Source organism: Cucurbita maxima, unplaced genomic scaffold (genome assembly GCF_002738345.1).
Source record: "Cucurbita maxima cultivar Rimu unplaced genomic scaffold, Cmax_1.0 Cma_Scf00029, whole genome shotgun sequence".
Lineage (NCBI taxonomy): Eukaryota > Viridiplantae > Streptophyta > Magnoliopsida > Cucurbitales > Cucurbitaceae > Cucurbita > Cucurbita maxima.
This window is the reverse complement of record NW_019272045.1, coordinates 1392039-1410442: the sequence shown is the minus strand read 5'-3', so window position 1 is coordinate 1410442 and position 18404 is coordinate 1392039. Positions and strand designations below refer to the sequence as shown.

At 35.6% G+C, this 18404-nt stretch overlaps 4 protein-coding genes across 4 annotated transcripts in view; 1 reads left to right on the top strand and 3 right to left on the bottom strand.

Annotated features, from left to right (window-relative positions):
• Window positions 1–113: 113 nt before the first annotated feature.
• Window positions 114–4956, bottom strand: LOC111465322. Its single transcript, XM_023109640.1, has 10 exons — window positions 4953–4956; window positions 4191–4256; window positions 3746–3823; window positions 3143–3217; window positions 2909–3049; window positions 2231–2272; window positions 1860–2005; window positions 672–746; window positions 372–496; window positions 114–208 (listed from the first exon to the last, which is right to left on the bottom strand). The coding sequence occupies exons 1-10, from the start codon at window positions 4954–4956 to the stop codon at window positions 205–207; spliced, it is 756 nt and encodes a 251-aa protein (XP_022965408.1). The 3' UTR covers window positions 114–204.
• A 1972-nt stretch (window positions 4957–6928) lies between these two features.
• LOC111465545 (26S proteasome regulatory subunit 6A homolog) lies at window positions 6929–10493 on the bottom strand. Its single transcript, XM_023109973.1, has 9 exons — window positions 10283–10493; window positions 9940–10056; window positions 9000–9107; window positions 8451–8642; window positions 8167–8358; window positions 7784–7902; window positions 7615–7702; window positions 7306–7425; window positions 6929–7207 (listed from the first exon to the last, which is right to left on the bottom strand). The coding sequence occupies exons 1-9, from the start codon at window positions 10397–10399 to the stop codon at window positions 6944–6946; spliced, it is 1317 nt and encodes a 438-aa protein (XP_022965741.1). The 5' UTR covers window positions 10400–10493; the 3' UTR covers window positions 6929–6943.
• Window positions 10494–11881: 1388 nt separating this feature from the next.
• LOC111465611 (F-actin-capping protein subunit alpha-like) lies at window positions 11882–16665 on the bottom strand. Its single transcript, XM_023110081.1, has 11 exons — window positions 16477–16665; window positions 16244–16359; window positions 15700–15789; window positions 15235–15299; window positions 14530–14691; window positions 14209–14287; window positions 13977–14054; window positions 13561–13635; window positions 13448–13483; window positions 12186–12335; window positions 11882–12096 (listed from the first exon to the last, which is right to left on the bottom strand). Exons 1-10 carry the CDS (start codon window positions 16577–16579, stop codon window positions 12228–12230), a joined length of 912 nt encoding a protein of 303 aa, XP_022965849.1. The 5' UTR covers window positions 16580–16665; the 3' UTR covers window positions 11882–12096; window positions 12186–12227.
• A 1300-nt stretch (window positions 16666–17965) lies between these two features.
• The window catches only part of LOC111465687 (60S ribosomal protein L18-3), a 3530-nt gene continuing 3091 nt past the window's right edge, over window positions 17966–18404 (top strand). The window contains exons 1-2 of the mRNA XM_023110197.1: window positions 17966–18077; window positions 18163–18252. Of these exons, the coding sequence (XP_022965965.1) occupies window positions 18075–18077; window positions 18163–18252 (93 nt within the window). The 5' untranslated portion in view covers window positions 17966–18074. The remainder of the gene's footprint in view (window positions 18078–18162; window positions 18253–18404) is intronic.

Below are 18404 nucleotides of genomic sequence, written 5' to 3'. Positions count from 1 at the left end.
TTTGTTGTACTCTAGGCTAAGAGACGTGAATCGAGACCGAGGTCGATATTTAGATAACATCAATAAGATGGTATCGAACCCACTAATAATCAATAGAAATGAAATCGAGTACCTTTTGAAGGGAATGAAATTACACGTTAGGATTGTGGATTTTCGAGTAGGGCCCACAGTCGATTCTCGTTGCAAAATATGAACGAACACAATTCATCTATCACAAGAAAAGAAAATAATTTAATCTATAAAGAGTTAAGCACATAATCAACTTCAAAATTTTGCTCCTCCTGGAGAGGATATTGATCCATAAGAATTTACTAAAACTTAGCAACATGTTATACACCAAATCATTCAGAATTAAAGTTGTTAACACTCACGGAATGAGTTTCCAAGCTCGTTTCATAATTTCGTCGTCTATATATGGTCGTAACGACCACATTAGGCGGTATGTTTCGAGTTCCCCGGAGGATGATTTGAGGCTTAGACCAGAAACAATCTTCTCCTGCAACGAGTTTCAGTTTAGATACTGAACGTAGCATTTCTCAGGAGATACCTCCCGAGATTAAGAGAGGACGTAATCATAATGCAAGAAGTAGAGCCCTTGATCGACGATTATCGGAAAAGAAAAAGACAGCAGTGTATGTTCACCTGGAAAAATAACTGAGGAAGAACATTACCTGCATTATGTGATCTTTCTTGATCATAACTTTGATGATCCCCATTAACAAAGCATATTCATTAGCATCAGGTTTCTGTACAAAGCAGAAATTGATTAAAAAGAGGACAGAAAAATGCGGAAGTGACGTTTTCAACCTCTAAGAACATGCTTGAGAGAGATTCTTTTTTTCACTTCTGTAACCACTCAAGCTCACCGCTAACCGATATTGTCCTCTTTAAGCCTTTCCCTCAAGGTTTTTAAAACGTGTCTACAAGGGAGAGGTTTCCACACCCTTATAAAGAAGGCTTCATTCTCCTCTCGAACCGAGGTGGGATCTCACAATCCACCCCCCTTCAGGGCCCAGCATCCTTGCTGGCACACCGCCCGATGTCTGACTCTGATACCATTTGTAATCGCCCAAGCCCACTGCTAGCAGATATTGTTCTCTTTGGGCCTTCCCTTTCGGGCTTCCCCTCAAGATTTTTAAAACATTTGCTAGGGAGAGGTTTCCACACTCTTGTAAAGAATGTTTTGTTCCCCTCTCCAACCGATGTGGAATCTCACAATCCACCTCCTTTCAGAGTCCAACATCCTTGCTGGCACACCGCTCGGTGTCTAGCTCTGATACCATAACAGCCCAAATCCACCGCTAGCAGATATTGTCCTCTTTGGGCCTTCCTTTTTCGGCTTCCCTCAAGGTTTTTAAAAAGTGTTTGCTAGGGAAAGGTTTCCACACCCTTATAAAGAATGCTTCGTTCCCCTCTCGAACCGTGGTGGGATCTCACAATCCACCCGCCTTCAGGACCCAGCATCTTCGTTGGCACACCGCCCAATGTCTGATTCTAGTACCATTTGTAACAGCCCAAGCCCACTGTTAGAAGATATTGTTCTCTTTAAGCTTTCCCTTTCGGGCTTCCCCTCAAGATTTTTAAAACGTGTCTGCTAGGGAGAGGTTTCCACACTCTTGTAAAGAATGTTTTGTAACAGTCCAACCCCACCTCTAGCAGATATTGTCCTCCTTGGGCCTTCCTTTTCGGGGCTCCCCTCAAGGTTTTTAAAACGCATCTGCTAAAGAAAGATTTTCACACCCTTATAAAGAATGCTTTGTTCCCCTCTCCAACCGACATAGGATCTCACAATTACTCTCAAATATGTCATTAATAATTTAAAATCAAGTTACTATTAAGAGATAGAAGTCACAGTTTACCTTATCAGGAATGGTTGCTTCTTCGGCATTCAATTCTACACCCTCATCTTCATCTGAGACCGTTGAAGCTGACGGGGGATTTTCCATTTCCAATGCAATATTTACATCATCGAGTAGGCGCTCGAGTTCATTGGTTAAGCTCCTTACTGTTGTTCCATGAAATAGTTAAATATCAGTAAACTACAAAGTCAGAGAATGTACTTTTAAGTACTATCATACATGATAAACCACAAAAAGGACAGAAGAATGTGCCTTGGGACATAAGAACACAAACTTTCCACAAAAACTGGCCAAAGCATAGCGAAATCAAGAATAAATGCGTGCACGTTTGTGGGGGAGACATTTTATCTAGATAGAAACATTTTATCTACCTTTTTTCAGATGATCATCCAGTCCGACCCCGCACACATGCACTGCATATGTTCACGAGAAATGAATCGACAAAATTAGGGAAATAACAAATGAAGATCAAAAGAAATATGAAATATATCTTATTGAAATTGAAACTATAACGGCCCAAGCCCACCAGTAGCAGATATTGTCCTCTTGAGGTTTTCCCTTTCGGGATTTCCCTTGAGGTTTTTAAAACACGTCTGCTAGGGAGAGGTTTCCACACTCTTATAAAGAATATTTCGTTCCCCTCTCCAACCGATGTGGAATCTTATAATCCACCCCCTTCGAGACCCAAAGTCCTCGCTAGCACATCACCCGGTGTCTGCTGATACCATTTGTAACGGCTCAAGCCCACCAGTAGCAGATATTGTCCTATTTGGGCTTTCCCTTTCAGGCTACCCCTCAAGGTTTTTAAAGAGCGTCTCCTAGGGAGAGGTTTCCGCACTTTTATAAAGAATGTTTCGTTCCCCTCTCTAACCGATGTGGGATCTGACAGAAACAACCAAATCGTGAGATAGAGAAAACAAGAGGAATTGGAAGAAAGAGAATGATAATACCCTTTCATTCGTTTGTAAAACAAAAGGGAACAATTTTTCCAATACGAGCATTAAAAATGTTGACAAACTTGCTTGTCAAAAGTCGGGAGAAAAACATACACTTCTTTGAACTTTGCAAACCGTTGTGAGTAGTGATGCACCCAGCTTCAAAGTATGATCTAAGACTCTCCGTATTGTTAGTTTCAACAACATTCTCGATCAACTTTGATGTTCTGTTTAGCGCAGGTCGTCGAAGAAGCTCTGCAAAGGCGAAAACAATAACTACAAAACACAACACTTCATCCTAACGGTAGAAGCAGATGACAAGTATCATATCAGATAAAGAACACACACCAAGTCCTTGCTGAACGCCAGAAAGCAACTGGCTTCCAAGAGTCCCCAATTCCTCGAGCTGTCCAACGCTGAACACTACCGATATCAAATATTTACACCAATCAAGTGGAACAAAATAAGAGAAAAGACATACAAATCTAAGTCATGCACACAAGAGGATCCTTATCCTTTTTATGTGAAGCAATATACAAACTCGAGTGACAGAAGCTTATTTCATTTTATCTTATTTTGATTTTTATGAGTGTCCCGGAAAACTTACTGGCCCCTTAACTATTCTCACGAGACAATCGTACAATCCTACTTTGTTTAGTTGTCAAGGTAACTCGTAGGATATTAAATCTTAGACAGGTAACCACCATAGCTTGAACTCATTTTCTTTGAGCCCTTCGTTATTTACACGACCATTATTGACTACTAGACCAATTCAACCGTGCTTGATTGATAGAAGCTTATTACAAATCACATTTTCTAAGCCAGCTGATATACCAATAAGTAGAGAGTTGAAATTTTCCTTTCCTGAAGATTCTTTAAAAGCTATTGAGAAAATGGCAGTAGAATCTTCAGTTAATCTTATAAAACTAATGAAGAAAATGTTAAGATTACCTAGCCATGAACTCTTTAAAAATCTTGAAAATCTTTTCTTCTGGATCGTGTTCAACTTTAACTTCTTCCATTCAAATTCTGCAATATGATTAAGGTAAAAGTGTTAAATCGCTACTAAATCCATAAGCTAAAGTCTAAGTTAAGGGATATTAAATTCGTGATCAACTCCATTTCTGAAAATCCAATCAATTATTTTTGTAATTGCCAGAACATTTCAGAATTGGGCGTATAAACAATCTGGAATTTAATGAAATCATACAACAATTTCAAAATTGGGCGTGAGGGATGACGAAGATTAATCAAAGAGCATAAGAATCATAATAGAAAATATTTCAAAAACTAAATCTGCACCGAACAGCAACTATTGAACTCTTCGGTAAAATCAATTGACAACAACAAAATTTAACATTCTAATTCAAAAAATTGACTCGTAAATTTTCCTTACCTTCTTTGAAATTTTCAATTACTCCAACTCGAATCAGCTTGTTCGGTCCAAGACGGATTCCGTCGCCTGCTGTTTTTCACTTGAAACGGGGAGAATGCAAGAGAGAGACAGAGAGAGAGAGTTTTGTTCGCCGATTAATCTATGAGGGAACAAGAAGAGATGGCGAAGAGAAACAAAGTAATGGAACTCAAAGCAACCAATAGCGAAGAGAGAGTGTGAAGATTCCGGCCGGACGGCGTGGAGACGGCGTAATAAACAGAAAGGAAGAGAAGTGAGAGAGACTTCGGTCCTGGAGAACCGGGCGGTGAGAGACTTTGTTTAAAGGTAATTTTAAAATAGGCTAATTTAATAAAAATATGTTTAATTTTGTATTATATTCTTTTGAATTTCTTTCAATTTTAATTTTTATACTTTCAAATATCTAATTTTATTCTTTATATTTTAATAAATCTTAAAATTAATATTAAGTTAATTTACGGTTGAAATTTTTTAAAAAAATCCAAATTAATTTTTGCTTTGGAAAAATATTCACATGAAAATTATTACTAGTATTTAACAAATTTTGATATAAAGGATAAATTTAAAATTAACGAGAATCAAAATTAAACAAAATCTTAGAACACAAACATATTCATATGAAGCTTCTTTACGATAGATTAACCTATTAACTTTAGCTTCCGAGCTTACACTAACAATACTTGATGAACATTGTTAACACCCGAGCGCTGAAAAGGTGGAAGTTGTAGAAGAAACAAAACAAACCCATTTCATTCTACATTCATGTGATTTGAAAAATATGTTCGAATTTAGTTATTATATTCTAAAATTTAGAATTTCAGTTCCTTTTTTAGTTTGATCAAACTTATGGTGTGATAAAACTCTAAAAAATAGCGTTCGGAGTATAGACTAGCACGACGCCGCTCGTGTAAGCTTTAGAAGCTTTTCTTACAACACAAAGAACAATCAACATCATTCTATCATTTGGTGCAAGAGTTATCCAGCTCTACGTTTTCACAACATATAGAAAACTAATTATAATATAAAACCCAGGAATTTCCAATGGAAGAAATAACAATCTTTAGAGAAGCATCATCATGATCTCCCTGGCCAGTACAAACCTCAGGGCGAAGAACACGAACGGCGCGAAAGTTGAGCTTCTACTGTCGGGTTTTTTTCGACGACCTTCCTGCTTAAACTCTTGATTTGCCATCTCCATGATGATCGGGCTTTGTCGATAGCTCTATGCATAATAATTCAAGCTTGCTTTCTTCTTGGCTTGAACCTGGATGATANAAAGAAATAAAATCCTTAATTTAGTACATGGTTACAAAGATGGACATGAGAATAAGTTATTCTCATATGGAAAGAGATTTAAATGTAAGTTATATCTGATATCCTCCTTTAACCAATTATTTAGTTTTATTTAGTGTGTTTTAGAAAGATACGTCCATCAATAGCAAAAAAATAAAATAAAATAAATAAATAGAATAGATTAAATTAGCCAAAAGTAATGGTTCACCTAATTATCAAAAAAAAAAAAAAAAAAAAAAAATCATTACTTCGACTTTTGCCCGGAGCTAAATATTCCACATATTATGTAACACCGCCAACAGATATTTTGTTTTCTTTGGACTTTTCCTTTCAAATTTTCCGTCAAGGTTTTTAAAACATATCTACTAGGGAGAGGTTTCCACACCATTATAAAAAACATTTCGTCCTCCTCGCTCAATATTCCACATTTTATGTAACAGCTCAAACCCATCGCTAGCAGATATTGTCCTCTTTGAGTTTTTCCTTTCAGGTTTCCCCTCAAGGTTTTTAAAAAGCGTTTACTAGGGAGAGGTTTCCACACCATTATAAAGAATATTTCGTTCTCCTCCTCAACGCTAGATATTCCAATTTTATGTAACAGCTCAAACCCACCACTGGCAAATATTGTCCTCTTTGAGTTTTTCCTTTCAGGCTTCCCCTCAAGATTTTTAAAACGCTGTCTATTAGGGAGAGGTTTCCACACCATTATAAAGAATATTTCGTTCTCCTCCCCGACACTAGATATTCCACATTTTATGTAACAGTTCAAATCCACCGCTAGCAGACATTGTCCTCTTTGGGCTTTTCCTTTCAGGCTTCCCCTCAAGGTTTTTAAAACGCGTCTACTAGGAAGAGGTTTCCACACCATTATAAAGAATATTTCGTTCTCCTCCCCAACTGTCCCCAACGCTAAATATTCCACATTTTATGTAACAGCTCAAACCCACTACTAGCAAATATTGTCCTCTTTGGGCTGGCTTCCCCTCAAGGTTTTTAAAACACGTCTACTAGGGAGAGATTTCCACACCATTATAAAGAATATTTCGTTCTCCACCCCAACGTAGGATCTCACATTTTAACACACTTAATCTTCTCTCTCCTTTGCCATGGAAGGCTCTCATGCCCCATGGCTCAACATCTCAAGCTTAAATATACTCCAGATTATTTTCTTTAGTGTTGTAAGCTGAAATAACGAACTTCATTAAGACTTATATGATCTATAATGCCCTCTCCCAAATTCGCTCGAACGATTATACGTTTGTACGTATGTGTATATATATATATCCATCATATTGATCCCCACTGCACTGTTCTATGGGGAGAATTCATGAGCCCTAACACTAGCTCTCCAAGAGATATCTAGGTTTTCATTCATTAAGCTTTCGACCTGAAGACCTAGAACCAGCCTCGAAAAACCTCCCCGAGAACATCCATTTCAAATTTTACCATTGGGGCTTACCATAGAGACCTCTCATCATTGTATCTTCGAAGATATCATGCAGCGTATATCTTAAAAACATGATAAATGAACGGTGTGTGTTCGTGCATGAATGAAAGAGGGTCACCTCAGTAGCCTCACGGCGGAGAGCCAGCATGCCCGCCTCAACACAAACTGCTTTTAGTTGTGCACCATTGAAATCATCAGTGGATCGAGCTAGTTCTTCAAAGTTAACGTCTGGGTGGACGTTCATCTTCCTTGAGTGGATCTACAATTGTGTTTCACAAAAACAAAAAAGAGATGAAAAAATTTATATATATTACATGGAAAAAGGAAGCAGCACAATAAAAGAAGTAACATAAAAACCTGCATGATTCGAGCCCTTGCTTCTTCAGTAGGATGAGGGAATTCAATCTTTCGATCTAATCGACCAGAACGCATGAGCGCTGGATCAAGAATATCAGCACGATTTGTTGCTGCTATAACCTGCAATAGTAAGAATTCTAATTCAATAAAATGACAATCAAACATCATGAAATACAAATAAACCCCGAAAGCCAGAAAATTTTCAAGTAAAAGTCAAATGCAAACAAAATCAACATAAACACATCCTACACTGAGGTGAAACAATGAATGGCTGACATCAAAATAATTCAAGAAAGGAATAAAAGAAACCTTGATGCGTTCATCGCTGCTAAACCCGTCCAGTTGATTGAGTAACTCCAACATGGTTCGCTGCACCTCCCTGTCTCCGCTTACTTCGCTGCAGCCGAAAACTAATAATAATTAAACAAATTGAGAGGGCTTCAGAAAAATATTGGAGGGGGGGCAAACATCAACAGACCTGTCAAATCTCTTTGTTCCAATAGCATCAATTTCATCAATAAAAATGATGCATGGGGATTTTTCTTTTGCAAGCTGAAAAGCATCTCGAACAAGTTTTGCTCCATCCCCAATGAACATCTGCAATAGTTCCAAGTTACATAGCTAATAGACAAATCTATATGGAAAGAAAGACAAAAGAATACAAGAACCACATGGAGGCATTCAACAGCATAGGAACATCAAAATAACCTAAAAAGAACGGGCGCTCTGAGTTTTTAAACAAACTTTTAGCTTCATTAACACGGTACGGTGCAGAAAACTAGCAAACAACCAAAAAATGAAGGACACAAAGTCTTTGAGGTTCAGTACTTATATAACTATTTTACCCAATCAAATTTGTACCTGAACAAGTTGTGGGCCAGCTAACTTCAAAAAGGTAGCATTTGTTTGTGCTGCACACGCCCGTGCCATCAAAGTTTTACCAGTGCCAGGAGGCCCATACAAAAGCACACCTTTAGGTGGACGAATTCCAAGTTTCTGAAATCGCTCTTTATGAGTCATGGGTAAGACAATGGCCTCCACTAGTTCTTGTATCTGTGCCAATAATATAACAATCAATTAAAATGATATCCAATATGACCTGTAAACTAATGAACGTATGGACAGTGTCAAGAGTCTGAGAGTGCCTGCTTTTCCAGCCCTCCAATGTCATTGTAGTCTTCTGTTGGCTTCTCATCAACCTCCATAGCCTTCACTCGAGAATCATACTCAGACGGCAGAGTATCCAAAATCAGGTAACTATCCTTGTTTACACCAACCAAGTCACCTGGCTTTAACTTATCAGGATCTACAAGCCCGACAACAGGTAAAAAGATAGTCTGCAGACAACAAAACAATAACTCAATACAAGTCTAGCCAATTTCTAGCCTATAAAAAAGTGGGACCTTCATTAAACACATGACATTTCTAAGCTATCAAACTAAAGAAATCCTGGTAAAGTTACTCATCTTCCATGCCTAGTTCATGCAACTAACATATCTAGTATCCACCATTACAGCTCCAGTCAACCAAAAAAATCAGTTAGAAATTGCTATAATTTCAACGTATGAAAGACCACATCAACTTCTATTATTGAAAGATCAAAACACTGACAAAGGAAATTCTAGTGGCATCCTGGCATTGACAGTCAGAAGTGGAGGATATTATGATTAAAAAAAAAATTGGTCATAGCGAACCTGACGAGTGGAGGTCTTCAGGACAACACATTTTCCTTTCCTTTGCGAATCAAGATCAATATTTGCACCATCTTCCTCTGCTTCATCTTCTGGGTTCATTTCCAAAATCTGAAAAAAGACAATTGGTCAGAAACAGAGTTCAAATAATATGGATAAATACTCAACATAAACCTAGATCGCCACCAAAAACAAGAGGAAATTGGCGTTCCAAGCATTAAAAGAACACACCAACTGTAACTCCAATTGGGTATAGAATAAAAAGTCACAATAGATGATCTATGATTAACACGCCATTGGATGGAAAATTGAAAGGAAGAGAACCTGCTGGTGCTTCCATCCTATCTATTGAAAACAAGAGCATAGAAGTAGCTGACAGGCTGGTAGCTGACTTGCTCTTCCTACTCCCGTATGTTCTCCTTTCTTTCTATTTTTTTGCCAATTAGAAGAAGGACTTGCGTATTTTTAATAAAAATATCTTTATACAACTCTCTAAACCCTATATACTAGAGGCTTCAAAAGATCACCTTCACCAAAGAATCTACCTAATAAGAATCCCTGGCTACTTGGCTCAGAAATAGACGAGAGAAAAACTAAAGAAACAGTGTACTTTCGACAGATCCACTTCAAGAATGACTTTCACCCACGGATATCCTTGGGTTGATATAGAATATCAAGCTCAGGATCAATTCCAATTAGGGCTCACATACAAGTTATAATTCAGAATAAATCATTTATGTTTCTGTATTTTATATAAATATTTAAACAACTACAGTTCAGCAGCCTTCGCAAAGATTTCATTTTATGCACAAAAACTAACTATCCCGGACCCTCACATCAAAACTAGGCCTGGAGCTTGCTACTAGGAAAATATAAAATACACATATAAATAATTCTGCGAGAAAAAGAATTAGCTTGAGAGCACAACAAGTCAACAGCATACCTCGACAATGTTCCCGACCAAGTAAGGCAGTTGCTTATTGAGTTTAATCTTCTCCTGATTCTCCTTTATCTTCTCCTTGAGTGATTCCAAGTCCAGATTTGTTCTTTGCACTTCTTCCTACACGTCGAAAATCACTCCAAAATCATAAATCTCCTCTATTTATTGCAAATTTGACGAACAAATCAGAAAGACAGAAAGAGAGTTTGTTTTCCACAGTAACTAACATAAAATGAACAAAACGAGCCAAAAATAACTCCAAAAGCAAGCAAGTTGATGATTTCATACACAAACATACAGAATTGAATTAGAGACATGATTGAAAGAGTAAAGAAGACTATGAGACCTTGAGAATTCGGATCTCATTGTCGAGCAGACGCGAAGCCCTAACAATGTCGTCGGTGGTCATAGAAGCAAGCTGATCGTCCTCGAAGTTGGAATCTTCGACCATAGCCGTCGCCATTAGGATGAAACTCGATTGAGTTAAGTTGCAGAAATTGAACGAAACTACACGAGACGAGCAAAAATGGAGAGAAGAAGAAGTGAAGGGAAAGAAAAAGGAAAATGGAAGATTTTAACTTGTCGCCGAAGAAAATGGAAGAGGCTAATTGGACCGTTTAATGGGCCTGTCTATTTCACAATTGGGCCTTCTTCCGAGAATGTGGCATCCTAATTTTGCTATCAAAATCAATGAAATATAATTTAATAAGGCTAAATTTGTATTTGTTTCAAAAAAAAAAAAAAAACCCTAAACTTTAATATATATATATATATATATATATATATATATATATATATATATATATATATATATATATATATATCCGTTAGTTTTGAATGAAACCATCACTACTTTATTTCAAAAACACATTAATTTTAACGATATTTCAAAAATAATGTTCGACTCTAAAAAAGTTTCATATTAATATCATTTAGTTTTACTAAAATGAATGCATAATCCACATCCGCCGTCTATACTACTAAATTGCGGAATCGGCACACTGTAGTATGTGTCTGACTTGCTGTGATCCATTTTATTCTCAGATGAGATGGAAAACAGTCTCAGAGGTCAGGAGTTTGGTTAAGGGGGACCACTTATTATACTGCCTAGTCGTATGTATGCTTTTACCTCAAAAGTTATTGTGGGTATGATATCTTTTTTTCAAGTAGTGAGTAGTTGAAGGAGTAATTAAGAGTTTATGTATTAAGATTTGTAGATATTTATGTATTTTTGTCATTATTTTCATTATATTATCTTGAACAATTTTTCTAATATATATTAAGATGTTGATTCCTTCCTACAATAATTATACTTAGATAAATAGACAACATCGGAAGTAGATAACTTTTAACCTTTCAAAATTTATTGTTAAAAAATTCGTAGGATATTAAATAAAATTCCTAAAGTATTAAACATGAGATTAGCGTGACTGTGAATTAAATTAATTTTTTTCTCAACTCTTTATAATTCTCGCAATCATTATAATAGTTTAAATATCTTGTATTTAACTGAAAAAAAAAAATCTTTTGAAATTCGTATTTAAAAGTTTGAAGACGTTATAAATGATGGGTTAATCCAAAAAAAAATCCAAGTGTAATCAAAATTTTCAAATAGATTCATTATAAGTTTGTTCGAATAGAAAGTTGGTAGATGGTGCAAATTGAGTCGAATCGATCCCATAATAAACAAATTTTAAAAGGATGCTTTTAAACACCATTTCTAAAACTACAACAACTAGCTCCAAATAATCTTTAGACCATATAGATACACAAACAAACAAAAAAAAAACTTAAATTAATTTACCAAACAAGCCATATCCCCCTATGATCATGAACAATAATTACAATAACAACAATAATAGTATTAAATAAGAGGGGTTACAATTTTTTTGTTCATAAAGGAACCAAAATAATCGAAAACAACCAACCAACATGGAGGAACTGATGAATAAGGAAGAGAGTATTAAATGAAAAAGACATGGATGGATTGTTATTGAAGCTTTAACAAAAGAACAAATAGAAGAAGCACAGGGCCTATAATCTATTTCAGATTCAAATGCAATAAAACAAATAAATCCTCACTTTACAAGTTAAAGTGTACTTACAATCGGTAGCATCCCGTTGCATTTGCAGCTATACAACTTCACAAGAATGAATACACTACGAGGAAGACATCGAAATGAAGAAATGAATCTCGAGGAAACGAAGATAGAACGAAAGGGGAATGAGATTTGTATCTTTGTGTTTACCTGTAAAGTGAGCAAAGGCTACTGTTTTTGATGTTTGTGCATTTATTTTCCAATTCCAAGCTCTTTAACAACGTCTCTTGTTAAGCTGAATTGTGAGGTATTATGCCACGGAAATAGCGTCCGACTAACGGGAAGCTTCCTTCGAAGATCCTGCAGTGCATCGTATACGATCCGAGATGAATAACAAATTTGTTGAGAAGATATGACATAAGATCACAATGGTAAAATCTCTAGCAACACAAAGTACCAAAACTACATCAATAACAGATAATAAGAGATAACGTTGGGCCAAATGATGCCATTGCATAAGGCTAACAAAAACAAAAACATAAAGAAAAATTCAAATCCACAAACAAATCATAGTTTAAATTTTATAATAAGTTGATAGGCAATTGACAGTCCGGTATGTAATACTAATATTCCTAGCAATCGACTATTAAAGAACAAACAGAATCAACATACTTTTAGAGTGTTTATTCTCGTTATATCAGAGTTCATTACAGAAACAAGATAAAAAGATCAAATGGCTTCTTCACTTCCTCGAAATCGACCTTTTTTAAAAATTTCTCCCACTTCATTTTCCCTAGGATTAGATGGTGCAGAAATAATGGTATTATAGATGAACGGTTCATTTTTCATACCAAACAAAATTCATGTCAATGGATATAAACCAAGGCATCAATCATGGAATATAAGCTTCAAGGAAGATGCGAAGAAAATGTTGTCAAAATTATCAAAAGATATTTCAATTCATGCCACATTGAAAAAGAATCAAGTTTCATTGTTATAAATTTTGGGTAGATCGTCATTTAGAGCTATGATGTTTCATTAATGCATTTTAGAACTTTTTATTTACTTTAAGTTACATTTAAATAGGGGATAATTATGACCCTAAAGTATGAATGTTACCATTCTTGAAATGCCTAATGGAAGGTTAAGGGTTTCATTTTGAGGCTATATAAAGACATGTATGTTATATTTGAAAAGAGATTTGGAAAATGTAGCAAAAGAAGCATTTGTGCGACTAAATTTCTTTGCAATTCTACGTAGAATCATTCACAATTTGACATAATCAATCTTGCTTGTGGAGTGATTCAAATCTCAAACAAATATTCTTGCCTTGAAATACTTGATCAACAAGGTAAAATGAATCTTATTTTCCTTATAGTGATTCCTTATCCTTTGGCATGAATCCTTATCATTTGGTATGAAGGCTTTAGAAATTACAAATGAAATAGTTTTCACCCAATAAAAAGGAGTACCTTGAATGTGGTGTCTGGTAAGTTTGAATAGGATACCTGTCAAACATACGAGTATTGATTAGATTTTTATAGAAAACCCAATAAATTCTTATCACAATGGATCGATGGAGAACCTCGAGAGCAGAAAAGTATTCTGCCTCGTGATGGCGAATAATATTGGCTATCGCAACTGAACAATCTTCAGGAGCCTGAAACAACAGTAACAAATTTGAACAATTAATTTTAAAAGTCTCACGAGTCACCCTATTTATGCTAAGAAAAAATAAAAACATCTGATAGACAAACGTAGAAAAATGCATTACAGAATTTACAGGGATATTTCTGAAAATAATAATGAAAGCACAACTGAACATACTATTACGTGAAGATTTCATTTTACATGACCATGCTGCAATGCATATTGGGATGACAGATGTTCTAAAACTGATGTAAAAAGAAGCAAAAGTAAGCAAGCATTTGACTCCACCAAAGCATAGCAATAACGACCATAAATAATAATTAAAAAGAACACATTTAAATTGGCAACGACCTGCATGATAGTTGAATCATTGCATTCATGCTTTGTGTCTAATTGAACATTTCCCTCCTCAAAGTAATGGGCACAAACCTGAAGAGAGTAGAGAGGAAAAGAGACCCAAAATACAAAATTTTGAGGGTTTAATAACACAAACAAATAAAGTTCAAGCGTTTGAAAATGAGGGAGGGGGAGAGAGAGAGGGGCATGAATCTGTTGTGCACTTGGGTTAAGTAAAAAAAAGTACCTGAATTTCCCCTCTTACTTCAAGCGTTTGAAAATCACTTTTGAACTCAATGTTCCATGTGGAACGCCAACTTCCATTACTGCACGGAAACAAACATCAAATAGGAGCTGTTTTTGAAGTCTGCAAAATGAATTCATCCAAACACGAATAGAAATGCCATCCGCATGCAACTACAAATAAATTCAACATAAACACTGATGATATTCTTCCGAACCTTACACGTCACAACGTAGAGAAGGAAGGGAAAAAATAATAAGAATAGGAGGACAAATAAATGAGGCAAGAAAATGCAGAGGCATATTCTGATGACTATGCACGCACCAGAAATTCTTAGGGCTAAGTCTAGAAGCGGAAACAACCACAGCAAGCTCAAAATCAGATTCAGCTCCCTCCGCATCTTTTCCATTTACACAGTAAACTGAACAAACCCCTTTTGGATACGTATCACCAACATATCGAGCAATTTCTGCATCTATAGTACATCTGCCATAACATAGAATACATTATAAAGAAAAAAGTGGTTGTTATTCACAGACATCTTGAGGCTTATTTAACTACTCTAGCGTGTCTCATTTGATCCCATATTTTTATTTCCAAACTCCCTTCAATGTTTGAACTTAATTAGCCTTCAGAGAAAGAGAATTTTGGGTTTAGGATTCTCATTTGACCTAGAATGGTCTAAACTAAGCATATTGTAAAGAAGACACAATGTTATAATTTGCGGTCCCCTGCTTTCTGCATACTCTGAAAAATGTCTTAAAGTATATTACAGTTTATCCTATAAAAGTACACATTTGTCGTTAAAAATAACAGTCTTCTGCCAAATGTTAAACAAAAGAGAAACTTTAGACAGGTCGATACGAGCAAATAAACTAATTCACTTCAAAGGAGACGGTATCTTATCGCCTAATCAGTAATCACATATTCTGGAAATTTCAAAACTCCCATCCATCTAATCATTAGTTAATATAAATCTCCAATAATGATGGTTAATAGTTTTCAGTTTTCTAACTAATCATAGCCTACCGATATTCCTCAACATATGAAGATGGTAGTTCCTCATCCAGTGCAGGTCTCACTGCAGTACACACCTGAGGCAATTAAACACGAAGTGAACAAAACGAATCAATTAATAAACAACTTAGGAAGAGGGGGAGGGGATCCAAGGAGGTAATGATTTCCATAAATTTAACAGAGTCAACAATATGTATAGAATAAACCAAAAGATGTGGAATGTTGCAAATACTAATGTAATGAACAATTGAGTCTAAGTTCTTTTCGTGCATAGTTAAATAAACAGATTTTCTCATTTTGTTCATATAAATAAAAATCAATAGACAATGCTCGTATAAAAAACTAACTACGTATAAGCATGGTAACAACCCTAAAAAGTGAGCAAAATAATACTCCTACAATTAATCAATCACTTGGAAATTTACTTTTACGTCTGGAAAATGGTTATGCTGGGATTGATTCAGATTGAACCCTTACCTGTTTAATATTATCCACTATAGCAACTTGTGCAGTTCTTGGATCAAGGAACTCATTTTCTTCAAGCTCATTGAATGCTGTAATAACCACCTGAATTCACATCACATGAAAATAGTGAGACGCATGAAGAAAACAAGATGATTAATCTGCAAAACTTCTAGAACGTAATTTCAAGATAATAGGAATCAAATGCTCCTTCCAAAATTGTACGAATGCTTGATTGAAGTATACAACCGTCCACAGGAATGACTTTCTATATAAGTTTTTTCACTAGATATGTACAAAAGTTGACGACTAACTCTGGTTTGTGAACATTCTGCATCTACATGGATGGGATTAGATTGTATTCCATTCAAATTCGAAGATAAAACAGCATAAAAATGGCAAGACCACGCAGAAAATACTACTAGAAATTTGAATAAAACAAAATGCAAGCTCATCACGCAAATCATTATGATTATCTCGAATCGAAAAAACTAGTTCCCCAACCTTAACCGCAAAGAAAAAAAGCGGCTGATAAAGGCTATTCGTACAAGAAACTCACATCTCCAACTCGGCCAGGCATTTCGAGGCAAATCATGTGCGATTTATTGTACTGAGGAAACGCTTCAGATGCTGCCTCGCGGTACAACTCATCGTCGTTCAAAAGTTTCATCACATCTGAAAATTTCATTAAAAAATCATCGGCAATGTTTATACATAATGTGTATGAAACAAAAAAAAAAAAAAAAAAAAAAAAAAAAAAAAAATTTACATATAGAACTGTAAATTGATAACCTTTGGCGACGAATTGGATTTCACCGGAAGGCGCGTTTAGAAGAAACCATTTCGCGATCTCCTTCTTCTGTTCGTGGCTGAGCTCCACTTCTTCGTCGTCCATTGCCGGAAACCGGAAAATTCTGTTACCGATTTTCAAATGAACTGAAGCAGGGAGAGAGAGAGAGAGAGGGAAAGAGAGAGCGTCGTATAAAATTGGAAAAACAGAAATGAGCTGTAATGGACCGGTTCGAGTCTAGTTATCCCGGTTTAGTCGGCCCGCTTCGTCATATTATTCCGACGTGTCGTATTGTGTCAGAGTGGTCGAAAGGTAGCTTTCTTGCCTGGGCTGGGCCCAGCCCAACCGATTAGTGTCGAAAGGTGCCGCGATTTGTCGTTAAAATAATTTTACCATTATTTTAAGAGTAAATTTAAGCTTTCTTTTAATTATGGGAAGTAAAAAATAATTATATTTTAAGGGTTTAAAATATTATGGGAAGTAAATATTTATTTTGGTTAAGCCAAAATCGATTACAATAGATAATCAAATGACGGAAAAAATATCAGATTATTACAATGTTCATCGACGCTACAGATACTATCGCTCTACCTCTTTTCAGTCGATTCGGGAAATTAGAGACGCTATTAAATGCATGGACAAAAAAGGTCAATGAAGATCGAAAATTAGTTGCCACGAATAATTAAATTTTCTTGTAGTTGATAATCCATCATGAACGCGTTCTGTAATTTCGTCCCTAAATATCTATAAATGTGCATCTTTTTAAACGTCTTAAACTTTTGGTTAATAATATATTGTCTACAAAGCTTTAAATAGTTAGAACGGACAATATTAGTTAGTTTATTGACTATGATTTCACAGTTAGTCATATCTCTTACCAATAGTTATATACTGTGAGTCGTTGTTGCTCTCTTTGTTAGCATATATAACGTCTCTTTCAAAATCTCTATTTCGAAAATCTCTCTGTACCCTCGTTTTCTAAAACTTTATTCTTAAACCGAGGCCAGAGGCTCAAGCATACGTCGCTTGGCTGTGAGCGACGTAAGAACGAATTGGCTTAGTTCACTCGTCGTTGGAAAGTGAGTGTCGTACAATCGCAACTCTGCTACCATCAAGAGTATAATTTTATAGATTATTTATTCTTCATCTAATTATAATTTTTGATTATTCATAATACTTTTTTTGTAAAATATATATTAAAATGAAGTGTCTAGTATTAATTAAATTTTAAAATAATCAAACGGACGTTTTTAAAACTAACCTTTAATAATAATAATAAATAAACAAACAAATATATTTAATGAAATTTTAGTGATATATGAAAATAAATTAGAAAATTAAAATTAAAAAATGGTGAGATTTAAATCTTAAAACAATAATAATAAATAAATAAAACTCCAAAATTTTATTATAAATTATTTGTAGGACACGCGTACGGCGAGGATTCAATTTTCGAAGTTAGGTTAAGCGCGCCGCAGTGGTACACAAGTTATGCCCTCGTCTTCGATAAATAGGGTTTTCGAAAGCCCTAAAAACCATTGTCGTTCACTCGTAGCAGTCGCCGTCGCGGAGCGGAAGGGTTTCTCCACCAAGAGCATCAATGGTCTGTTTCTTTCTCTTCCTCAATTCTTTACTATTTCTCCAATGGCGTAGATCAATGTCTGAGATTTGTGTTCCGTTAATTGCAGGGGATCGATCTCGTAGCAGGAGGCAAGAGTAAGAAGACCAAGAGGACTGCGCCTAAGTCCGACGATATCTACCTCAAGCTCCTCGTGAAGGTTGGTTTTCTTATTTTTTATTTTTGCTAATCATCGCTGGTTCCGCTGTCGTGACGAGCATTTGCTTTCACAGATTAAAATTCTTTGAGAATTGTGATGATTTTTTTTTTTTTTTTTTTTTTTTTTTTTTTTTTTTTTTTTTTTTTTTTTTT

Excerpts from the sequence above, each read along its gene's own strand:
- LOC111465611 (XM_023110081.1), bottom strand. The coding sequence starts at position 16,579 with ATGGACGACGAAGAAGTGGAGCTCAGCCACGAACAGAAGAAGGAGATC. Across the intron at positions 15,790-16,243 it reads TGCCTGGCCGAGTTGGAGAT|GTGGTTATTACAGCATTCAA; the intron begins GTGAGTTTCTTG and ends ATGTGAATTCAG. Across the intron at positions 15,300-15,699 it reads TAGTGGATAATATTAAACAG|GTGTGTACTGCAGTGAGACC; the intron begins GTAAGGGTTCAA and ends TAATTGCCTCAG.
- LOC111465545 (XM_023109973.1), bottom strand. The coding sequence starts at position 10,399 with ATGGCGACGGCTATGGTCGAAGATTCCAACTTCGAGGACGATCAGCTT. Across the intron at positions 8,643-8,999 it reads TGAAGACCTCCACTCGTCAG|ACTATCTTTTTACCTGTTGT; the intron begins GTTCGCTATGAC and ends TGTTGTCTGCAG. Across the intron at positions 7,208-7,305 it reads CAAGGGCTCGAATCATGCAG|ATCCACTCAAGGAAGATGAA; the intron begins GTTTTTATGTTA and ends ACACAATTGTAG.
- LOC111465322 (XM_023109640.1), bottom strand. Across the intron at positions 3,218-3,745 it reads TTTAAAGAGTTCATGGCTAG|TGTTCAGCGTTGGACAGCTC; the intron begins GTAATCTTAACA and ends TGATATCGGTAG. Across the intron at positions 2,006-2,230 it reads GGATGATCATCTGAAAAAAG|TAAGGAGCTTAACCAATGAA; the intron begins GTAGATAAAATG and ends ATGGAACAACAG.